This window comes from Chelonoidis abingdonii, chromosome 1 (genome assembly GCF_003597395.2).
Source record: "Chelonoidis abingdonii isolate Lonesome George chromosome 1, CheloAbing_2.0, whole genome shotgun sequence".
Taxonomy (NCBI): domain Eukaryota; kingdom Metazoa; phylum Chordata; order Testudines; family Testudinidae; genus Chelonoidis; species Chelonoidis abingdonii.
In genome coordinates, this window is record NC_133769.1 from 143,619,345 (window position 1) to 143,639,270 (window position 19,926).

The 19,926-nt window shown below is 45.4% G+C and overlaps 2 protein-coding genes and 1 long non-coding RNA gene across 4 annotated transcripts in view; all 3 read left to right on the forward strand.

The window, feature by feature from the left end:
* LOC116823841 (uncharacterized) lies at nt 1-2,564 on the forward strand. Its single transcript, XR_004373509.2, has 2 exons — nt 1-44; nt 1,759-2,564. It is a non-coding gene; the product is annotated as an uncharacterized LOC116823841 (long non-coding RNA).
* A 3,697-nt stretch (nt 2,565-6,261) lies between these two features.
* LOC116823836 (C->U-editing enzyme APOBEC-1-like) overlaps nt 6,262-19,926 on the forward strand; it is an 81,740-nt gene continuing 68,075 nt past the window's right edge. The window contains exon 1 of one of the 2 annotated variants that reach the window (XM_075070955.1): nt 6,262-6,514. The gene's annotated coding sequence lies outside the window, so the exon portion shown is untranslated. The remainder of the gene's footprint in view (nt 6,515-19,926) is intronic. The other variant, XM_032778708.2, reaches the window with a different exon arrangement.
* On the forward strand, nt 9,877-15,725 carry LOC116828371 (C->U-editing enzyme APOBEC-1-like). The gene is made up of 4 exons (XM_075070960.1): nt 9,877-10,890; nt 11,187-11,587; nt 12,559-12,686; nt 14,752-15,725. The coding sequence occupies exons 1-4, from the start codon at nt 10,694-10,696 to the stop codon at nt 14,863-14,865; spliced, it is 840 nt and encodes a 279-aa protein (XP_074927061.1). The 5' UTR covers nt 9,877-10,693; the 3' UTR covers nt 14,866-15,725.

A 19,926-nucleotide genomic window follows, 5' to 3' on the forward strand; every position in this document is an offset into this window, starting at 1 on the left:
CATGGATAATGCTATATTCTCTCGAACTTCAGTCCATCCTTCAGGTCAGTAGAACTTTAGGGAGGGGGAAATTGCATCCAGAAATAATCCACAGTCGCATGCAGAACCCAGCGTCTGAACTGGACATTTCCTTGATCTCCTTTGAAATCTTCCTGGTTCTGAGAGTTTTTCCTGCAGCTGAGCTATAACACATGGTGATTCCCAGATGAGCTCATGGGGATGCTAAAAGGACAGGAAAAGGTTCTTCACATCTTTTGTGGCATTTAAAAACCTCTGGGGTTTGCTTTATTTCACAACAGGATCAATGTAAAAAGTGTCCTGTCCTTTTAAGGGACAAACACAACAGGGTTTTCCTCAGCCAAAGTATAAAGCAAAGGTCTAGAGCAGGGGTGGCCAGCCTGAGCCACAGTAATACGTTAGCAGCCCCCCATCCACTCCCCTGTGCCTCCCGCCTGCCCCACCAATCAGCATCTACTCCCCCTCCACCACAATCAGCTGTTTCATGTATGCAGGAGGCTATGGTGGGAGGGGAGAGGAGTGAGGGTATGGCAGACTTGGGGGAAGGGGTGGAGTGGGGGCAGGGCTTGGGGCAGAGCAGGGGGTTGAGCAGTGAGCATCCCCCAGCACACTGGAAAGTTGACACCTGTAGCTCCAGCCCCGGAATCAGCACCTAGGTAAGGAGCTGCATATTAACCTCTGAAGAGCCGCATGCGGCTCTGGAGCCACAGGTTGGTCACCCCTGGTCTAGACCATGGCTAGGCAATTTCCAGAGAGAGAAACACTCCCCAGTTCTTCTCTAAGATTCCATCCTTGACCTAGAGACCTTTCTTCTGACCCTCCCTTGCAGACTCGACTTCCAAGTCTTCCTTCTCTCAGGGCCCATCTACACTAGCAAAACTGTTGTCAGGCCTCCCATCCCCCAACCAAGGCTGGTTAACCCCTTTCCTTGCTAATGTCTGGATGGGGTTTATATATTCCCTCCCAGGAACGGGACCATAGAATGTTTCACTGAACTCTCCTAAAATCTCCTCTATTTCCAAATCACAAGTGTCAGCGGCTGATCTGTAATCCGCAATCAGTGCATGATGAGTAGAGCTGGTCAAAGAATGGAATTTTTATTCTGTGGAAAATTCCAAGATTTCCTTTCGTTCTGCATTGGAACAAACCCGAGATCTTTTGAATTTTTTTTATAACGACTCCCAGGAGGTGAAAGTAAACAAGCTCATTGATTGCAAAAAGATAACAGCCTGCTGACTAGAGCACACATGTGGAAGACCTAGGTTCAAGTCCCCACTCTGAATTAGACAGAGTAGGGACTTGGACCTCAGTCTGCTATATCCCAGGTGAATGCCCAAACCACCAAGCTATTGGCTATTCTTGGAGGATCATCCTCCCTCTGTTTTTCTCTCTTTAAATGCCATTCCGGCCTTGAGAAACCTTCCTGGCAAAAGCGTTATCATAATAGATATATTTCTACAAGACATTTTGGTTTCGATGAATCTGCGTGTTCTAATGAAAAATTGTTTACTTGGAAAACTCCAAACCAGTACTAATGATGAATCCCTGATCATTAAGCGTGGCATGGAATTCCTGTGAGCCATGGAACACCCTGGTTCTGAATGAGATTTGAAGCATGGTGATTGCATTTACAGTGAGTTCCTGCCATGCCCATTAAACCCAAAGTGTATCTAAAGTGCAAATGTTAAGCTGTCAATCTCCCAAAAAGAAATTAACTTCATCTCCAATTTTTCTCACCAGAACATTCCCTCTTGCTTAAAGATTTCATCATTTAAGAACCAGAGTCCAGTTTTCAGCCTACGTGTAGATGAGAAACAGAAAAGAGCACTTGCATTAGCCAATCCCTATTAGCCGCCAGTATGCTGGCCTGGGCAGCCAGCCAGTCTCTGAAAGCTATGAGCGTCTTAAACCAGGCCATCATCTGCTAAGCAACGGAAACCAATTGACAGGAAACATCACCCACATTAAAACTCCAGAACTGGGGGAGGGGAAAGAGGATGCAGCCAGATGCCATTGTTTCAGCTTGTAGCTTTTTGAAAAGTGAATCATGTTTAAATGTTTAATGCTTTACAGTGACTGGGTCATGTTAGCACCTTTCTATGGGTTTATTCCATCACAGTTAACACAAGAGTATCTTGCTTATTCCAGGGCCGCCCAGAGGATTCAGGGGGCCTGGGGCAAAGCAACTTTGGGAGCCCCTTCCATAAAAAAAAGTTGCAATATTATAGAATACTGTATTCTCGTGGGGGGCCCTGTGGTTCCCGGGGCCTGGTGCAAATTGCGCCACTTGCCCCCTCTCCCCTGGGTGGCCCTGGGTTATTCTGCAGCCAATGCTGTTTCACCAAATGAACATAAAACTATATGCTTTGCTTTGTGTAAGCAGTTTATAAAGGAACTAACTCATTATGCATTTACATATAGAGATCTTAGGGAGGATTTATTTTCTGAGGTTATTTCTTTGAATTATGTTTCTCTTGTAGATTTCTGGATTTGACTTTTTGTCATTTGTCAACATAACATTTGAATAAAATATCTATAAGGAAGCACTGCCTTTGTTTGTTTTTACATTTTCAAAATGTAAATCAAATGGTACTTCTTAATAATCTCTGGTCAGTGCTAACATAAGAATGGTCCAATGTATGACATCACAGATTGTTCTAAGAAGCAACAGAGAGTCCCGTGGCACCTTTAAGATTAACTGATGTATTGGAGCGTAAGGTTTCGTGGGTGAATACCCACTTCGTCAGACGCATTATGCATCAACTCTTGTTCTAAGAATTGATTAAGTGGTGATGTTAGCCAAATGGGCTCGTTCTCCCCGGAGCTTGTCAATTACTCCAAGGAGGCACAGAGAACAAGACAGAGTTTTATCCAGACCTTTATTTACGACCAGCTGGACGGTGCCCTCCCCGACTAATGCCAGAGGAGTGACACACCGAGGCATAGCAGTCAGTACATATATATATCTTTATTTACGTCATATCAGACCATACTGACAAAACATATTTTTAGGGGTTTGCAGACGTGGGGTACATAGGTCTATTTGCTTGTTGATGTACTCTAAACATTCCACATTGTTCTCCTTGACCAAAGTACTTAGCAATGTTTGACATTGGTTATGAAAGCAGGTCATAGAATCAAGTCACAAAAACAGCAAAGCATGAATCATTTTATCTATCAGTGAGGGCAATTCTTAGAATGAATTGACATTCCAGAAATTGGCTTTACCAGTGTTTAATTTTCCTCTACGCTTTCCCATGGTCCTCAAACTCCATATATTGTGTTCCTTTGTGAGATCATAGAAGGCTGATGGCATCCTACGAATAAGAACTTCATATATATGCAGACGTTAGTATGCGTTTACATAAAGAAGATATGGCAGCATACAAGGACAGCAAATTGTTGCAGAGAATCTCCCCAGCTATTGTAACCCTAGCATCTCCCAGCAGACTGATGCTAGGGTTAGGGAGCTCCTAGTTATTCCATTCCTGGCCTCTCCCAGCAGAAGGTGATGTGGAGAAAAGAGCAGGAGACTAAGACCAACTCTATTTCCTGCTCTTGCAGCTACACATGCTGTAGGGCCCAGTGTTTTGAGGTGGATTTGCCATGGAAGCTATGGCTGAAATAACAGACAAGTTTCAAGTGAAATTTCCCCTGTCTATATGTCTGTCGGTATCTCTCTCCCCTCTCTGTCTCCTTTATCCCTCCTCTCTCTCTTTTCAATCCCTACAATATCTCTGTCTCTGACTCAGTTACACAGACCCATGAGAATTTTGGGAGATTCTCCCATCCCTAACTAGAGAACATCAAGGCTCCACAGTTTTTTTAGCTCATAACCAGTGTCCTCTTTGTGTCTAGTTTACCTCCTCAGGAATCCCTGTATAGAACTGATATATTTCTTATTTCACCTCCCTTACATTCCTGATGACACACTGGGCAGAAATGAGGCAGTTCCCTTTGATCCCTGAAGTTTTAGTGACTAGGAATAGAAACAGAAAGAATAACATTTAATAAAATCATCCCACAGTCCCAAAGTCTGGCAAGATAGTGAGAGGAATTCATGACTTCTAGGGCAAAGACACAACAATGGAGTTTCTGTGTGGGTATGTGTGTGTGAGAGAGAATCACTTCCTTGGGAGTCAACTAAATTGAAAAGCATTTGCAGTAGCTTTTACTAACCAAGTGATATTTAATTTTTAAGAGTTAATTTTCTAGTGCTAAATTTATCAGTGAACAAGAATTAATATTCAGTGTGCCCATAACTGAGAATTTCCATACTGTTTCACATTTAATTATAATGCTATTTTATAGCTGTTTCTGTAAGCGGGGAATAACATGTATTAAATAGCAATGATACCTGAACTTCTTTCTGGTCATAACTAAGGCTGTCGATTAATCGCAGTTAACTCACACAATTAACTCAAAAATTAATTGTGATTAAAAAAATTAATTGTGATTAATCGCAATTTTAATTACACTTTTAAACAATAGAATACCTATTGAAATTTATTAAATCTTTTGGATATTTTTCTGCATTTTCATATACATTGTATTCTGTGTTGTAATTGAAATCAAAGTGTATATTATTTTTATTACAAATATTTGCACTGTAAAAATGATAAAAGAAATAATATTTTTCAGTTCACCTCATACAAATACTGTACTGCAATCTCTTTGTCGTTAGAGTGCAACTTACAAATGTAGATTTTTTTTTTATGTTATATAACTGCTCTCAAAACCAAAACAATATAAAACTTCACTCAGTCCTACTTCTTGTTCAGCCAATTGCTAAGACAAACAAGTTTGTTTACATTTACAGGAGATAATGCTGCTCTCTTCTTATTTACAATGTCACCAGAAAATGAGAACAAGCAGTCGCATGGCACTTTTATAGCTGGCATTTCAAGGTATTTATGTGCCAGATATGCTAAACAATTGTATGGCTTCATGCTTTGGCTCCCATTCCAGACGACATGCTTCCATGCTGATGACACTCATTAAAAAAATAATGCGTTAATTAAATTTGGGATGAACTCCTTGGGGGCGAATTGTATGTCTCCTGCTCTGTTTTACCCACATTGTGCCATATATTTCATATTATAGCAGTCTCGGATGATTATCCAGTACATGTTCATTTTAAGAACACTTTCACTGTACATTTCACAAAACGCAAAGGAGGTACCAATGTGAGATTTTTAACTGACCCAAGGTACCTTCCAAAATCTGAGAAGTCTTAAAAGAGCAACAACTCCAATGAGGAAACTACAAAACCGGAACCACCAAAAAAGAAAATCAACCCTCTGCTGGTGGGATCTGACAGATGATGAAAATGAACATGCATTGGTCTGCACAGCTTTGGATTGTTATCGAGCAGAACCCGTCATCAGCATGGATGCATGTCTACTGGAATGGTGGTTGAAGCATGAAGGGGCATATGAGTTTTTAGCACATCTAGCAGGTAACTATCTTGTGACACAGGCTACAACAGGGCCATGCAAACACCTGTTCTCACTTTCAGGTGACATTGTAAACAAGAGGAGGGCAGCATTATCTTCTGCAAATGTAAAGAAACTTGTTTGCCTGAGTGATTGACTGAATAAGAATTAGGACTGAGTAGAGTAGCAGGCTCTAAAATTTTACATTGTTTTATTTTTGAATGCAGGTTTGTTTTTTTTAAACATAATTCTACATTTCTAAGTTCAACTTTCAGCATAAAGAGATTGCACTACAGTACTTGTATTTGGTGAATTGAAAATTACTATTGTTTTTTAATAGTGAAAATACTTGTAATAAAAAATAAATAGCAAGTGAGAACTGTACATTTGTATTCTGTGTTGTAATTGAAATCAATGTATTTGAAAAAGTAGAAAACATCCAAAATGTTTAAAAAAAATAGTATTCTATTATTGTTTAACTGTGCGATTAATTGCAAGTAATTTTATTAATCGCTTGACAGTCCTAATATGGCACTTGTATGTGCTAGTGTGACCATTCTGGCTCTGGCAGAATTTTAGAAAGTGGGAATGTATTGCCCCTTACTGAAAGTCAGTGCAGTGTTTTGATTGGCCCTATCCCAGTCCCAAAACAAAGGGAAAAGGCCAATGAGAAATCAAGTTCCTGAGACTGACAGTCCCAGGCCAATGGAGAGAGGCCAGTGCTCCAGAGCAGCCTGATTGACAGGGCAGGGAGGCCAATGAAGGGCTCAGGAGCCCAGGGCTCTGTCCTCAGTGTGAGCTGGTAGCAGCAGCCAGCACTGGAGGGGAGAAGCAGTGACCTGAAGGCAGAGCTGCGCTGGAACCCGGCAGCAGCTGGGGAGCAGGCGCTGGAGCACCCAGCCCAGCAGAGCTGAGTGGTGACAGGGGAGCTGCAGGCCCAGAGCTGGGGAGCAGCCGCCTGCTGTGCCCCAAGTGACACCGGAGCCGGTGCGGTGAGCTGCTGGGGAGAGCGAGGGGGCCCCTGGGCAGAGAGCCCAGTGCAGGGAGCCAGCCCCAGACAGGTGGCCTTGCAGGCTGGACTTGGAGGGAGATTGTGACCCTGACTTGGGGGGGCTGACACTGAGGAGAAGGGTCCTGTTCCCTACAGCTTGAGAGTGTGTGGCCACCACCAGAGCAGGTGTCTGACCCACGGTATAACCGCAGGCAGCCAGGGCCTGGGAAGGAAGTCTGGGAGGTGTGAGGAACAGACTGAACTTTCCAGAGACGCTGGTTGTGGTGTGCCTGTGCCACAGAGCGGGGTGACATGTTTTCCTTTAACCCTCCCCATTTTTTCCTCATTATTTGACAATTGCTGTTTAATAAATTGTATTTGCTTTGAGCCGTGGGCAGCATCTTCCCTTGTGCTGCCGTTGAACCACTGCTGGACACCTGGGCCGCGGTGCCCCCGGCCCTTCCTCGAGATCCACACCACCTTCTCCACTCCACCCCCACCCCGAGGTCCCTGCTGCTCGCCGTGTCCCTCCTTCTTGGGACGGGGGAGTGAGGAGGGACGTGGAGAGCCAGTGGCCGGTGGACTGAGGAGACTCAGCCAGGCACTGGGATTGGTGGCAGGGGATGCCTTCAGGGGCTGGAGGAGCTGGCACTCGGCCCAGCCCAACTCTGGTGGGGGGAAGGGGAGGGGGTTGGCGGCTGGCCGGGCTCGGGTGGGGGTGGGGAGTGGCTGGGTTGAGGAGAGCTGTTGGTATGTCCAGCCGATGGCTGGAGTGAGGCGGCGGCTCCTCTGATCAGCGGGGGCCCCTCCAGGGCTTCTCCTCTTTATGGTGTATTGTTTTTTCCAGGTTCTGTGTGTGGACGAGGGGGGCTTGGTAAAGTGTGGGGCTGGTGGGCTAGCCTTCCAGAGGTGGGTCACTTGCTGCCCCATGCTTTAACTATATGTATGAATCAGTGGGTCAGGGGAAGCGTTGGTCGTGAAGAGATTCCCTGGAGTGAGGACACCCTTGGCCCTGTCCTAAGACATACAAGACAGGGTCAAGCCCCCGAATATGAGGCACAGCCTTGTTGGTTATGAGCTCCACACAGGAGAGTGTAGAGGAGTCCTTGAAGTCAGCAGCCTCTGAAGAGGAGGTGACCAAGGACTCAGATCCTTTCGCTAGTCCATTTTACCAGGTAGTGGTAAGCCAGGAAGTTTCTCGTGCGGGAGCATTCCCCCGCTTACACTGTACATCAGTCTCTCTCTCTCTCTCTCTCTCTCTCTGAGCCTCTGAACTTAATGGAAGTGTTTCCATTGGGAATATTTGAGCGCTGCAATCCAGCCTAGGAGATGACACCTGCCATGAAGCCTTAGGGAAGGGTGCGGGGGGGGGAGAGAGAGAGAGCGCTTTCACTTTCAGGGAATGCAAAGAGAGTGTGTGATGGGCTCCATTTTGGAGAGGAGCTGAGATTGCTTGATGGAGCTCTGTCCAAGCCACAAACTGCCATTAGAAAGCCAGAAGCTGCTGCTGAGAGCCTGCTGGGGCTTCGATGAAGCAAGGTGCCTCAGAGGCTGTTGTGGGCTTCCTTGGAGCCCAGGCAGAGACTCACTGTTGTTGTGCCCAGAGCTGGCTTACGTGGGGCCTGTAGTGAAGGTGTAACTATCTTGGTTCTGGCTGGACCCAACTGAGAGAGTCAATTCAGGACAAGTGGCATAAAGCAGGGCTGTTACAGCTCAAGGCTAGGGTTTCTATGCACACCAAGGCAAACGAAACCAGCCAAACAAAAACTTTGGTTTTACCCCACTGGCTAACCATAAGTCACATAAGCAGTTTCCTTAGACACTCCAATTTCCCAGTATAACCACCAGTGCCACTCGTTATGGGGACAAATAGTTATAAAAACCAATACCCCAGTAAAAGAAAAGAGTTTTTCTCAATCCCAAGGGACCAAGCCCCGGACCCAGGTCAATGTACAAATCCGTTCTTACCCACAAATCACGCTGTTGCCAATCCTTTAGAATCTAAAATCTAAAGGTTTATTCATAAAAGGAAAAAGATATATATGAGAACTAGAATTGGTTAAATGGAATCAATCATATACTGTGGCAAAGTACCTTCTTCTCCTCAGCAGGCTCAGTCCTTTTTAGCCTTGGAGACACAGGCCTGGGCAAAGCAAATCCTTCTAGGTAGCACAGGGTCTGGCTATTCCTTCCCTCAGTCAGTCGCTTGTGCTTGTTTTTCTTCCCTTCTGGGAACAGAGTGCAGCCTTCCTTGCTGGAAGGGTTCAGAGCCTTGCTTGCTGCAACCAGCCTACTGGCAGCTTCCCTGATACTCTGACCCTCCTGCCCCATGCCCGGGAAGGTTTAAAAAGGTCTCAAGCAGTTGGAACCAGCTGAACCTAATTAGTTCCCTGGTAACTCCTTTTCCAGCCAGGGCCAGCTCCAGGGGTTTGGCCACCCCAAGCAGCCAAAAAAAAAAGCCGCGATTGTGATTGCGATCTGCGGCAATTCAGCGGGAGGTCCTTCGCTCTGAGCGGGAGTGAGGAGCCTTCCACCGAATTGCCACCGAATACGTGAAAGTGCTGCCCCTCTCTGGAGTTGCCGCCCCAAGCACCTGCTTGATAAGCTGGTGCCTGGAGCCGGCCCTGTTTCCAGCTGAACCTTATTTCCCTGTGGTTATCTCTCCTCAGTGGATTGGGAGAGGCCTTTTAACCCCCTGGGACTAATTACTACCCCCCCCCCCCCCGTAGCCAGTACCATTTGTCCTGGGTTGCCACAATACAGTAATGGCAAAGTTCTTGGTTCAGGCTTGTAGCAATGATGGAATAGCTGCAGTTAGATCAAGTCTCTGGAGTACATCCCCAGCTGGATGGGTCATCAGTCCTTTGTGTACAGCTTCCCTTTGTAGCAAAGTCCCTCCACAGATAAAGAAGCAGGATTGAAGACAAGATGGAGGAGCTGCAGCAGCTTTATGTAGTTTTCTGCCATATGATTTCTGCTTTTTTGTCCAAACGCAACGTCCATACATGCATGATATATATATATATATATATATATGCTTGTGTCTCTATATCCATACAGTATAAGTGTGCATTTATATGTGTTAAAGCCTGTATGACTTTATGGGCATATAGATGTAAGTGCATCTGTATGGCTGTTGTGAATCTATGTATATAATATATAGTAGATATCTCCAGTCTGTTTGTCTCTGTGAGTTTACTTATACCCAAACTGTATTTTTAGTTACTAACTTTTTAATAAAGATAAAGTAACTGACAATAAAAAGATTTTCTTGCTTAAATCCCAAAAGAGTGCTTCTTACAAAAACAAAAGGTGAGAGAATACAGCAGAGCTGAGGCAGTCTAGGTTACAAATTACAAGAGGTACATGTACAAAGCTATAGAAAAGATATATATATTTTTTAAATTAGTACATCCCATTGGACCCATCTTCCTTCCAACAGCTCAGATTTTTGTGTGTCTATATCTGTGTGTCTGTCCGTATGGGCTTATCTATATTAGAAAACTTGCACCAATGTAACTAAATTGTTACACTGGGGTGCAAGTTTCTTTATAGGTAAGAGCATGTGTTCTTTCTGGGCCTGCTCCAAAGCCCACTGAAGTCAAGGGGACTCTTCTCACTGATTTCAGTGGGCTTTGGATCAAGCCATAGCTGAGTATGTGTCTGTGCATGTCTGGACATGTTTTGACTATCCCTGCATGCCTGTGTGTGGTCTCCCAGATTGAGTTGAAAATGCTGAGGAGGAAATGAGAAGTGTCCCTTGCAGTTTGCTCTCAGTGTTCCCATGGCATGTCAATCCTGTTTTGTCTTCTGAGTTTCTCAATACAAATAACGAGGGATGGTTATTCTGTTCCAAAACAGAACCAACCTGAGCATGTCACCTGAGAAATCTCTATCTTTAAAACACTATTGTTAATTTTATTTTCAAACACATTACTGGCAGTATCCACATTTTAAAATAAAATAAAAGTTTAAAAAAAGAAGAAAGGAATGAACCTATATTTGGGCATCAGTGGGATCTTACAGTTATTTTGAGGGCCTGAGTCCTATTGATTTTAATGAACTTTGGACCATGTCCTAGATATTATTATTAATGTTGTTATTTTATTATTTATTAATAATGATGATTTTTCACTGTTCCATAGTAAGTAATGGTCATTCTCCCTTCCCTACTCATGATTAAATTAATGGCCATATTGGGGGCCAGAATAATCCCTTATCCACCTCCACTATCGTCAGGATACTGCACATGAGCAGGGAGTTGCTTTCCACAGGAGGACTGATTAGAAACTGTCCATTGAGAATGAACAATTGTAGGCCACATGGTCCCAGGGAGGATGCATTGGGAGGCCTCCCTTTTTCTGTCTTCCCTTATGTTTCTCTCTGTGCACCAGGTGACTCTATTCTCTTTCCCACAGATCATGTATCCAGAGGCATCACACAGGGGTGAGAATGAAAGCTCCATACCCACATCCTCCACAAGAGTTACAGAGAGAGTGGGAGCTGGGAAGATTCAGATATGACTCCCCTCTCATCAGTGTGACACCAGATTTAACTCTTCTTCCCTGCCTCTCTCTCTTTTCTTCCATCACTGTCTCTGAGTCTCCCTCTATCCTGTGAGTTTCCTTTCCATTTATCTGTGCCTCCTTCCCATCCCTCTCGCTTTTAACTTGCTGTGCCTGGCAAGCTCTTAGCGATGAAGCTACAATCAGTGACTCCTTGGGATCTCTCTCATGTTTCAGGTGGAAGATAAGCCAGGAGGATTTTGTGGAGAATTATGACCCAAGTGTCCTTCCAGGTGTGACTTACCTTCTCTATGAAATCAAGTGGAACCATCGCAGAAGGCACTGGCAAAGATGGATCTGTAGTGCTGGCGGTGAGCATGCTGAAACATACTTCCTGGAAGATGTCTATAGAAAGCTAAGATCTAATCCTTTTGTCCACTGCTCCATCACCTGTTACATATCCTGGAGTCCCTGTGGGTACTGCTGCCAGGAGATCATGGATTTTCTGGAGGAAATGCCTAATGTGAATCTAGTCATTTATGTAGCACGGCTCTACTGGCACAAAGAGGAAACCAATCGTCAGGGTCTGTGGAACCTGGAGAATATTGGAGTGTCCATCCAAGTCATGGATCTCCCAGGTAATGACTCATAGGGTTACAGGGTCTGGATGGTTCAGAGGGGTTTAGGGATGGGACTGGGGGCATTTTGCCCCTAGGTCACTGGTTCCAATTCATCCCTGGTCAATGACCAGCTGAAGTTGTATATGAATTGTAGAACTTCTCACTTCTGGGTCAACAAGTCTTGGGAGGATTGTGCAATGGGATGCAGAGCTTTGCCTCTTTAGGTCTGTGACGGAAAGACACTATCCGACAGCCATTTTGTGGCTTATGCGAAATGAGCTGGTGGTTGCAGGCAAATTCCTAGCAGGGCAGGTGACGATCACTAAAACCTCTATCCCTGCTGACATGTACTGATCCCCTTGTCTCAGCACAGAGGCTGAGGAGTGAATGAGCCGTGAAGAGTGAAAGCCCCTTTTACTGCTAGAGGTGGGAACTCAGAACTCAGGCAGTGCACATGTGCATGGGTGAAGCTGCTTTGGCTGCCACTGTATCTGATGTTCCATTCAGAGAATAAACAAAGAACACCAACCTCCTTCAGGGTGCAGTCAGTCTGGCACAGCTCCACATTGCCAATTTCACCTGAGAACATATCATTATATTTAAATGTAGGGGCATGTCTTTGAAGCTGTCTTTTAATCCAGCCCCAGTGTAAAATGGACTCATGCACTGATGCTGTGCTGTTGCTGCTAATTATGAAGAAACAGATGATATTTTACTCTCTCGTCAATACATAAATGACCTGTCTGAGGTGAATAAGTGAGGGAAATATTGCAAGGCCGGTTTAATGAGGCCTTCTCTGGGCAGAAAGATGGAAAAGGCCAGGAAAGCATGAGTTCCAACTGCTCGGCTTCTGTCAGCTGGTTCTTCTTAAGGGTGATGTGTCTCCATGGCAGAAGCCCAATGCATGGCCTTGCTCCCTTGAGCCTGACTGATCTCTGAGTCCACTGATGTCTCCTTCAGCTCATAAGTGAATAGTTCCATTTCCCCAGATTATAACTACTGTTGGAATACATTTGTTGACGATGAGGACAAGGATGAAGATGAAGATGATTATTGGCCCAGGCACTTTGCTCCATGGATAATGCTATATTCTCTCGAACTCCAGTCCATCCTTCAGGTCAGTGGAACTTTAGGGGGTGGTAAAGTGCATCCAGAAACAATCCACAGTTGCATGAAGAACCCAGCATCTGAACTGGACATTTCTTTGATCTCCTTTGAAATCTCCCTGGTTCTGTGAGAGTTTTTCCTGCAGCTGAGCTGTAACACACGGTGATTCCCAGATGAGCTCATGGGGATGCTAAAAGGATAGGAAAAGGTACTTCACATTTTTTGTGGCATTTAAACACCTCTGGGGTTTGCTTTATTTCAAATGTATACCGTATAAATGTAAAAAGTGTCCTGTCCTTTTAAGGGACAAAAACAACAGGGTTTTCCTCAGCCAAAGTATAAAGCAAAGGTCTAGAGCAGGGGTGGCCAACCTGAGCCTGAGAAGGAGCCAGAATTTATGAATGTACATTGCCAAAGAGCCATAGTAACATGTCAGCAGCTCCCCAGTGCCTCCTGTCTGCCCCCACCAATCAGCGCCTACTCCCCCCTCCCACCGCAATTAGCTGTTTCACGTGCACGTGAGGCTATGGTGGGAGGGGAGAGGAGTGAGGGTATGGCAGACTTGGGGGAAGGGGTGGAGTGGGGGCAGGGCTTGGGGCAGAGCAGGGGGTTGAGCAGTGAGCATCCCCCAGGACATTGACAAGTTAGTATCTATCGCTCCAGCCCCAGAATCAGCACCTAGGTAAGGAGCCACATATTAACCTCTGAAGAGCCACATGCGGCTCCGGAGCCACAGGTTGGCCATCCCTGGTCTAGAGCATGGGTAGGCAAGTTCCAGAGAGAGACCCCCCGCCCAGTTGTTCTCTTAGATCCTGTCCTCAACCTAGTGACCTTTCTTCTGACCCTCCCTTGCAGACTCGACTTCCAACTCTTCCTTCTCTCAGGGCCCATCTACACTAGCAAAACTGTTGTCAGGCCTCCCATCCCCCAACCAAAGTTGGTTAACCCCTTTCCTTGCCAATGTCTGGATGGGGTTTATATATTCCCTTCCAGGAACGGGACCATAGAATGTTTCACTGAACTCCCCTAAGATCTCTATTTCCAAACCACAAGTGTCAGCGGCTGATCTGTAATCCACAATCAGTGCATGATGAGTAGAGCTGGTCAAAGAATGGAATTTCTGTTCTGTGGAAAATTCCAAGATTTCCTTTCATTCTGCATTGGAGCAAACCCGAGATCTTTTGAATTTTTTTGTAACCACTATCAGGAGGCGAAAATAAGCAAGCACACCCGCTGCAAAAAGACAACTGCCTGGTGACTAGAGCAGTGCTTCTCAAAGTCGGGCCGCTGCTTGTTCAGAGAGAGCCCCTGGTGGTCCGGCCGTTTTGTTTACCAGCCACGTCTGCACGTTCGGACGATTTCAGCTCCTACTGGTTGCGGTTTGCAGGAAGCGGCGCGGGCCGAGGGATGTGCTGGCTGCCCTTCCTGCAGCCCCCATTGGCCTGGAGCAGCGAACCGCGGCCAGTGGGAGCCACGATCGGCCGAATCTGCAGATGCAGGAGGTAAACAAACTGGCCAGGACTGCCAGGGGCTTTCCCTGAACAAGTGGAAGCCCGATTTTGAGGAGCACTGGACTAGAGCACACATGTGGAAGACCTAAGTTCAAGTCCCCACTCTGAATTAGACAGAGTAGGGACTTGGACCTCAGTCCACTATTTCCCAGGTGAATCTCCAAACCACCAGGCTATTGGCTATTCTTGGAAGATCATCCTCCCTCTGTCTTTCTCTCTTTAAATGCCATTCTGGCCTTGAGAAACCTTCCTGGCCAAAGCTTCATCATAATAGATATATTTCTGCAAGACATTTTGGTTTCGATGAACCTGCATGTTCTAATGAAAAATTGTTTAGTTGGAAAACTCCTAACCTGTTCTAATGATGAGTTCCTGTGAGCATTAAGCATGGCATGGAACTCTTTTGAACTCACCTTGATTCTGAATGAGATTTGAAGCATGGTGACTGCATTTACAGTGAGTTCCTGCCATGTTCGTTAAATCCCAAAATGAGTCTAACGTGCAAATGTTAAACTGCCAACCTCCCGAAAAGAAATTAACTTCAGCTCCCATTTTTCTCACCAGAACATTCCCTCTTGCTTAGAGATTTCATCAGATGAGAACTATACTCCAGTTTTCAGCCTATGTGTAGAAGATGAGGAACAGAAAAGAGCACTCACATCAGCCAATCCCTATTAGCCGCCAGTATCCTGGCCTGGGCAGCCAACCAGTCTCTGGAAGCCATGAGTGTCTTGAACCAGGCCATCAACTGCTAAGCAACAGAAACCACTTGACAGGAAACATCACCCACATTAAAACTCCACAATTTGGGGAGAGGAAGAGGATGCAGCCAGAATGGGTGTAACACAGTGTGTTTTCTCAGTTGGTGGGTTACTCTTGCATAAGCTGATAGAACAGTAGCTCTCAAACTTTTATACTGGTGACCCCTTTCACACAGCAAGCCTCTGAGTGTGACTCCCCCCATGTAAATTAAAAACACTTGTTTATATATTTAACACCATTATAAATGCTGGAGGCAAAGCGAGGTTTGGGGTGAAGGCTGACAGCTCGCAACCCCCCCATGTAATAAACTCGTGACACCCTGAGGGGTCCAGACCCCCAGTTTGAGAACCCCTGTGACAGAACATTAGAATGTTTAATCATTTCAGTTTTGATTTAGTTACTCTTAGCCATTTCCTTGCAATTGCTTCAGCTTGTAGCCTTTTGAAAAGTGAATCATGTTTAATGCTGTACAGTGACTGGGTCGTGTTAGCACCTGTGACTCAGTGTACAGGTTTATTCCATCACAGTTAACACAAGAGTATCTTGCTTATTCTGCAGCCAGTGCTGTTTACCAAATGAAACATAAAACTATATGATTTGCTTGGTGTAAGCAGTTCATAAGGAGCTAACTCATTATACATTTACATATACCTTAGACCTTAGAGAGGATTTATTTGCTGAGGTTATTTCTTTGAATTATGTTTCTCTTGTAGATTTCTAGATTTTATTTTGTGTCATTTGTCAACATAACATTTGAATAAAATATCTATAAGGAAGCACTGCCTTTGTTTGTTTTTACATTTTCAAAATGTAAATCAAATGGTACTTAATGATCTCTGGCCAGTGCTAACGTAAGAATGGTCCAATGTGTGACATCACAGCTTGTTCTAAGAGTTGACTGAGTGGTGGAGGCAGTTCTTAAAATTAATTGACATTCCAGAAATTGGCTTTACCAGTGTTTAATTTTCCTCTAGGCTTTTCTATGGTGCTCAAACTCCATATATTGTGTTCCTTTGTGAGATCATAGAAGGCTGATCACATCCTGCGAATAAGAACTTCATATATATGCAGACATTAGTATGCATTTACATAAAGAAGATATGGCAGTGTACAAGGGCAGCAACTTGTTGCAGAGAATCTCCCCAGCTACTGTAACCCTAGCATCTCCCAGCAGACTGATGCTGGGGTTAGGGAGCTCCCTGTTATTCCATTCCTGGCCTCTCCCAGCTACTGGAAAAGTCTGTTAATGTGTGTGAGGATGGAGCGGAAATCCTCCAGGGACATCTCAGTGAAGCTCTTCTGGATGTACTCCCAGGGGGGTCACCTGGTTGAAATAGGGGAATTTTATTAAGGGGACATTCAGAGGTGGCTGTTCCTGCTGGAATGTTTGTCTCACTTGGATCACAGCAGCCCCCACAGTATATTTCCCCACTCCAGATTGATGCCCGACTGACCGGTAGCTGTCTGGCGTTGCAAGCTTCCAGAGGGCTATTGCTACTCGCTTGTGAACTGTGAGGGCTGCGCTCATTTTGGTATTCTTGCCCTTCAGGGCGGGGGAAAGAAGTCACAAAGTTCCATGAAAGTGCCCTTATGCATGCAAAAACTTCACAGCCACAGGGAATCATCCCAGACCTGCAACACTATGCGGTTCCACCAGTCTGTGCTTGTTTCCTGGGCCCAGAATTGGCATTCCACAGAATGAACCTGCCCCATTAGCACCATGATGTCCAAATTGCCAGGGCCCATGCTTTGAGAGAAGTCTATGTCCATGTCCTCATCACTCTCGTCACCACGCTGCCATCACCTCCTCACCTGCTTTTGAAGTTTCTGGTGCTGCATATACTGCAGGATAATGTGCGTAGTGTTTACAGCGCTCATAACTGCCGTGGTGATCTGAGTGAGCTCCATGCTTACTGTGGTATGTCTTCTGCAAAAAAAAGACGTGAAACCAATTGTCTGCTGTTGCTCTCACAGAGGGAGGGGTGACTCATGACATGGCTTACAGGGTTGGCTTACAAGGAATTAAAATCAGCAAAGGGGGCGGGTTTGCATCAAGAAGAAACACACACAACTGTCACATTGAAGCCTGGCTAGTCATTACACTGGTTTTCAAAGCCTCTATGATGCGCAGCGTGCCTTGCTGTACTCTTCTAATCTAATCGCAAACAGCCTAGTCAGCAAACAGAGCCAGCGAGCTTTTAAATGTTCAAAGGCACATTCTACCACCATTCTGCACTTGTTCGGCCTATAGTCGAACTGCTCCTTACTACTGTCCAGGCTTCATTAGCCATGGGAGCAAGGTATAGGCTGGGGTAGGTGCGATGGTGTGGTGCTGCTGGCTGGGAGAGCAGCCTGAGGCAGAAGCCTCCAGCTGGCATGATATTCCAGGCAGGATTCAATCTCCATTAGATGAAACTTAAAGAAAAGAATGACCTGGAGTCATTCCCGTTTTTGTCTAGGCCCCCCCGACCAACCTCACCGAGGTCAACCAGGAGATGGCGGCAGACGGTGCAGTACAACTGCTGACCGTCTTTGCTAGCTTGCAAAGGCAAGGAGCTGCTGTGTAGCAATGCAGTACTGCATGTCAGCAGCACCCAGGAGACATACGGTGAGCTGAGTGGGCTCCATGCTTGCCGTGTTATGTTGTCTGCACGGGTAACCCAGGAAAAAAGGCGAGAAACGATATTTTGCTGTTGCTTTCACGGAGGGAGGGGGGCCTGACAACATGTACCCAGAACCACCTGCAACAATGTTTTTGCCGCATCAGGCATTGGGAGCTTAACCCAGAATTCCAGAGACTGCGGGAACTGTGGGATAGCTACCCACAGTGCAACACTCCAAAAGTCAACACTAGCCTCGGTACTGTAGACACACTCCTCTGACTTAATGCGCTTAGTGGGGACACACACAATTGACTATAAAATCGATCTAATTTCATAGTGTAGACATACCCTTAGGGCAAAGTGTATTTCCAACATAGGGCAGCTTGAGCTCCTTAAACGAGGTGAGAGTTTTGTAAATTTAAGGAAATAGGACTGAATGAAAAGCCCTGTGCAATGCTTTGCTCTCCATTCCGTGCAAGATGGGGTGACTTCATCCTTTTGTTTTTAAGCCAAGACAGGGTTGTGTTGGTTGCCTCTGGCCTGTGGAAGCTCTCTGTGGGCAGCCACAAGGTTCTGTCCTGTTGCTCCTGCAGGAGACGAAGTGGATGAGTTAATAGAACTTTCCCCTCTATCACTGCAGGGGAAAATGACATATTTTATTGTGATCATATTCAGAAGATGCTTTTATTCATGTTTCTATCCGAGGAGGTTAAAAAGTCAGCTGCACAAACCCTATGATCAACTTTGTTGACACATAAAGATAGGCCACGAAAGATTTTAAGGCTTGCCGGGAAGCTGCCTATAAGGCTTCCTAGGTAAGCTCAAGCTGATTTTGAAGACTGGAATTTTACTGTGCAGTAACCCGTAGCAGATTTGGAAAGCTGTTGTAAAAGATATTTTAGTAATGTATCAACTGCAAAATGTGTGCAAGAAATATAATGAATGCAAATGACCAAAACAAGGGCGTAAATACCAAGTAACACTCAGGTGGTGAGACATTTGGAAAATTACAAGGCACTTGGGAAATAACCTAAGATAATGGCTGGAATGATGAAGAAAGAAAGGTAACAAGAGTATAAGTATCCCTTGAAATTATGAGGAAAGGAGGCCATTAGCAGACTGGACGCAGGTTGTCATGTTCTTATTAAACAAATTTTAATTCGCAGAAACTGAGTGTAGAATTGTAATTTAAAATGACTGCCAATTATTTGCTATTGTTTGGTTATTGATGATTGACAAATCATTGATTATTGTCAACAACTGTGGCAAAATTTCTAAAGGAAAAAAATAAAATAAAAATCAAGCAATCAAAAAGAAGAACATGGTGCAGTAACTTCAAACAATTCAAGTCATGTCTAACAAAGAGAGTTCCCGTTGTGGGAAGTCCTCACTTCCCTCCATCAGATCGAGGGCACTAAACTGCCCCCTTTGTCAGTTGTGCTTCCTCAGGGTATGGCTACACTTGCAGCTGTATAGTGCTGGGAGTTAAACCTGTCTTTGTACAAATGAGTAGGGAAAGGGCTGCAATCTGGCCACACTGACAGCTGACAGCGCACTGTCGTCGCCACATTTGCGGCATTTGCAGCGGCATTGGGAGCGGTGAATTATGGGCAGCTATCCCAGCATTCAAGTGGCTGCAACGTGCTTTTCAAAAGGGGGGGTGGGGTGGAGTGTGACAAGGAGCGTGTGGGGAGAGACAGTGGATTTTTGGAGACGACACCATGTCAGCATCCTGCCTTGCAAGTTCTGACACCCCTTCTTCGCCCGCCCTCACTCACTGAAAGCAAACAGACCAGATAAGCAGCCACGCCGAAACAGACCCCCCCCCCCCCCCCCGCCCGCAGCGAAGCTGCCACGCTGCTTCTCTTTTCCTCAACCCCCACTAGGCTCTGGTCCCTAACTAGCCCGAGGAGTTCATCACAAAAAACGAAGACCAGCCATCACAACGAAAACAAAGAGAGTAATCGTCATTAAAGGATTTATGGGAGCTTTCTGGGAGGTCAGTCACAGGTACAAAGATATTCCCTGTTTACACTAGGTACCGGAGTAAAAAGTGTATTACCAGCACTGCAAGAGCAGCGCTATTACTCGATTCTTTATTCCTCTCGGAGGTGAAGTACAAGCAGCACTGTAGCCAGGAGATACAGCCCTGTAAATGTGCACCTATTCCAGTGTGGATAGGGGAGTGAGTTACAGCGCTATAAAAGCACATAACAGCGGCTGTAATCTCAAGTGTAGCCAAGCGTCAGTGTTAAGATATGAATGAGCTCTGAGGCAACCGAACCTGGACGTGGTTCACAGCTCATCGGCTGTCAGAGCTAATAAAATTAAATTATGTAATTAATTTTCAGCGTGTGGTCTTTGACAGAAGCAC

Bases quoted from the DNA above. Each gene is read 5' to 3' on its own strand.
- LOC116828371 (XM_075070960.1), top strand. From the start codon at position 10,694: ATGAGCAGGGAGTTGCTTTCCACAGGAGGACTGATTAGAAACTGTCCA. The intron at 10,891-11,186 runs GTGAGAATGAAA...CTCATGTTTCAG, and splicing joins TCCAGAGGCATCACACAGGG to GTGGAAGATAAGCCAGGAGG. The intron at 12,687-14,751 runs GTCAGTGGAACT...TTTTCTCACCAG, and splicing joins AACTCCAGTCCATCCTTCAG to AACATTCCCTCTTGCTTAGA.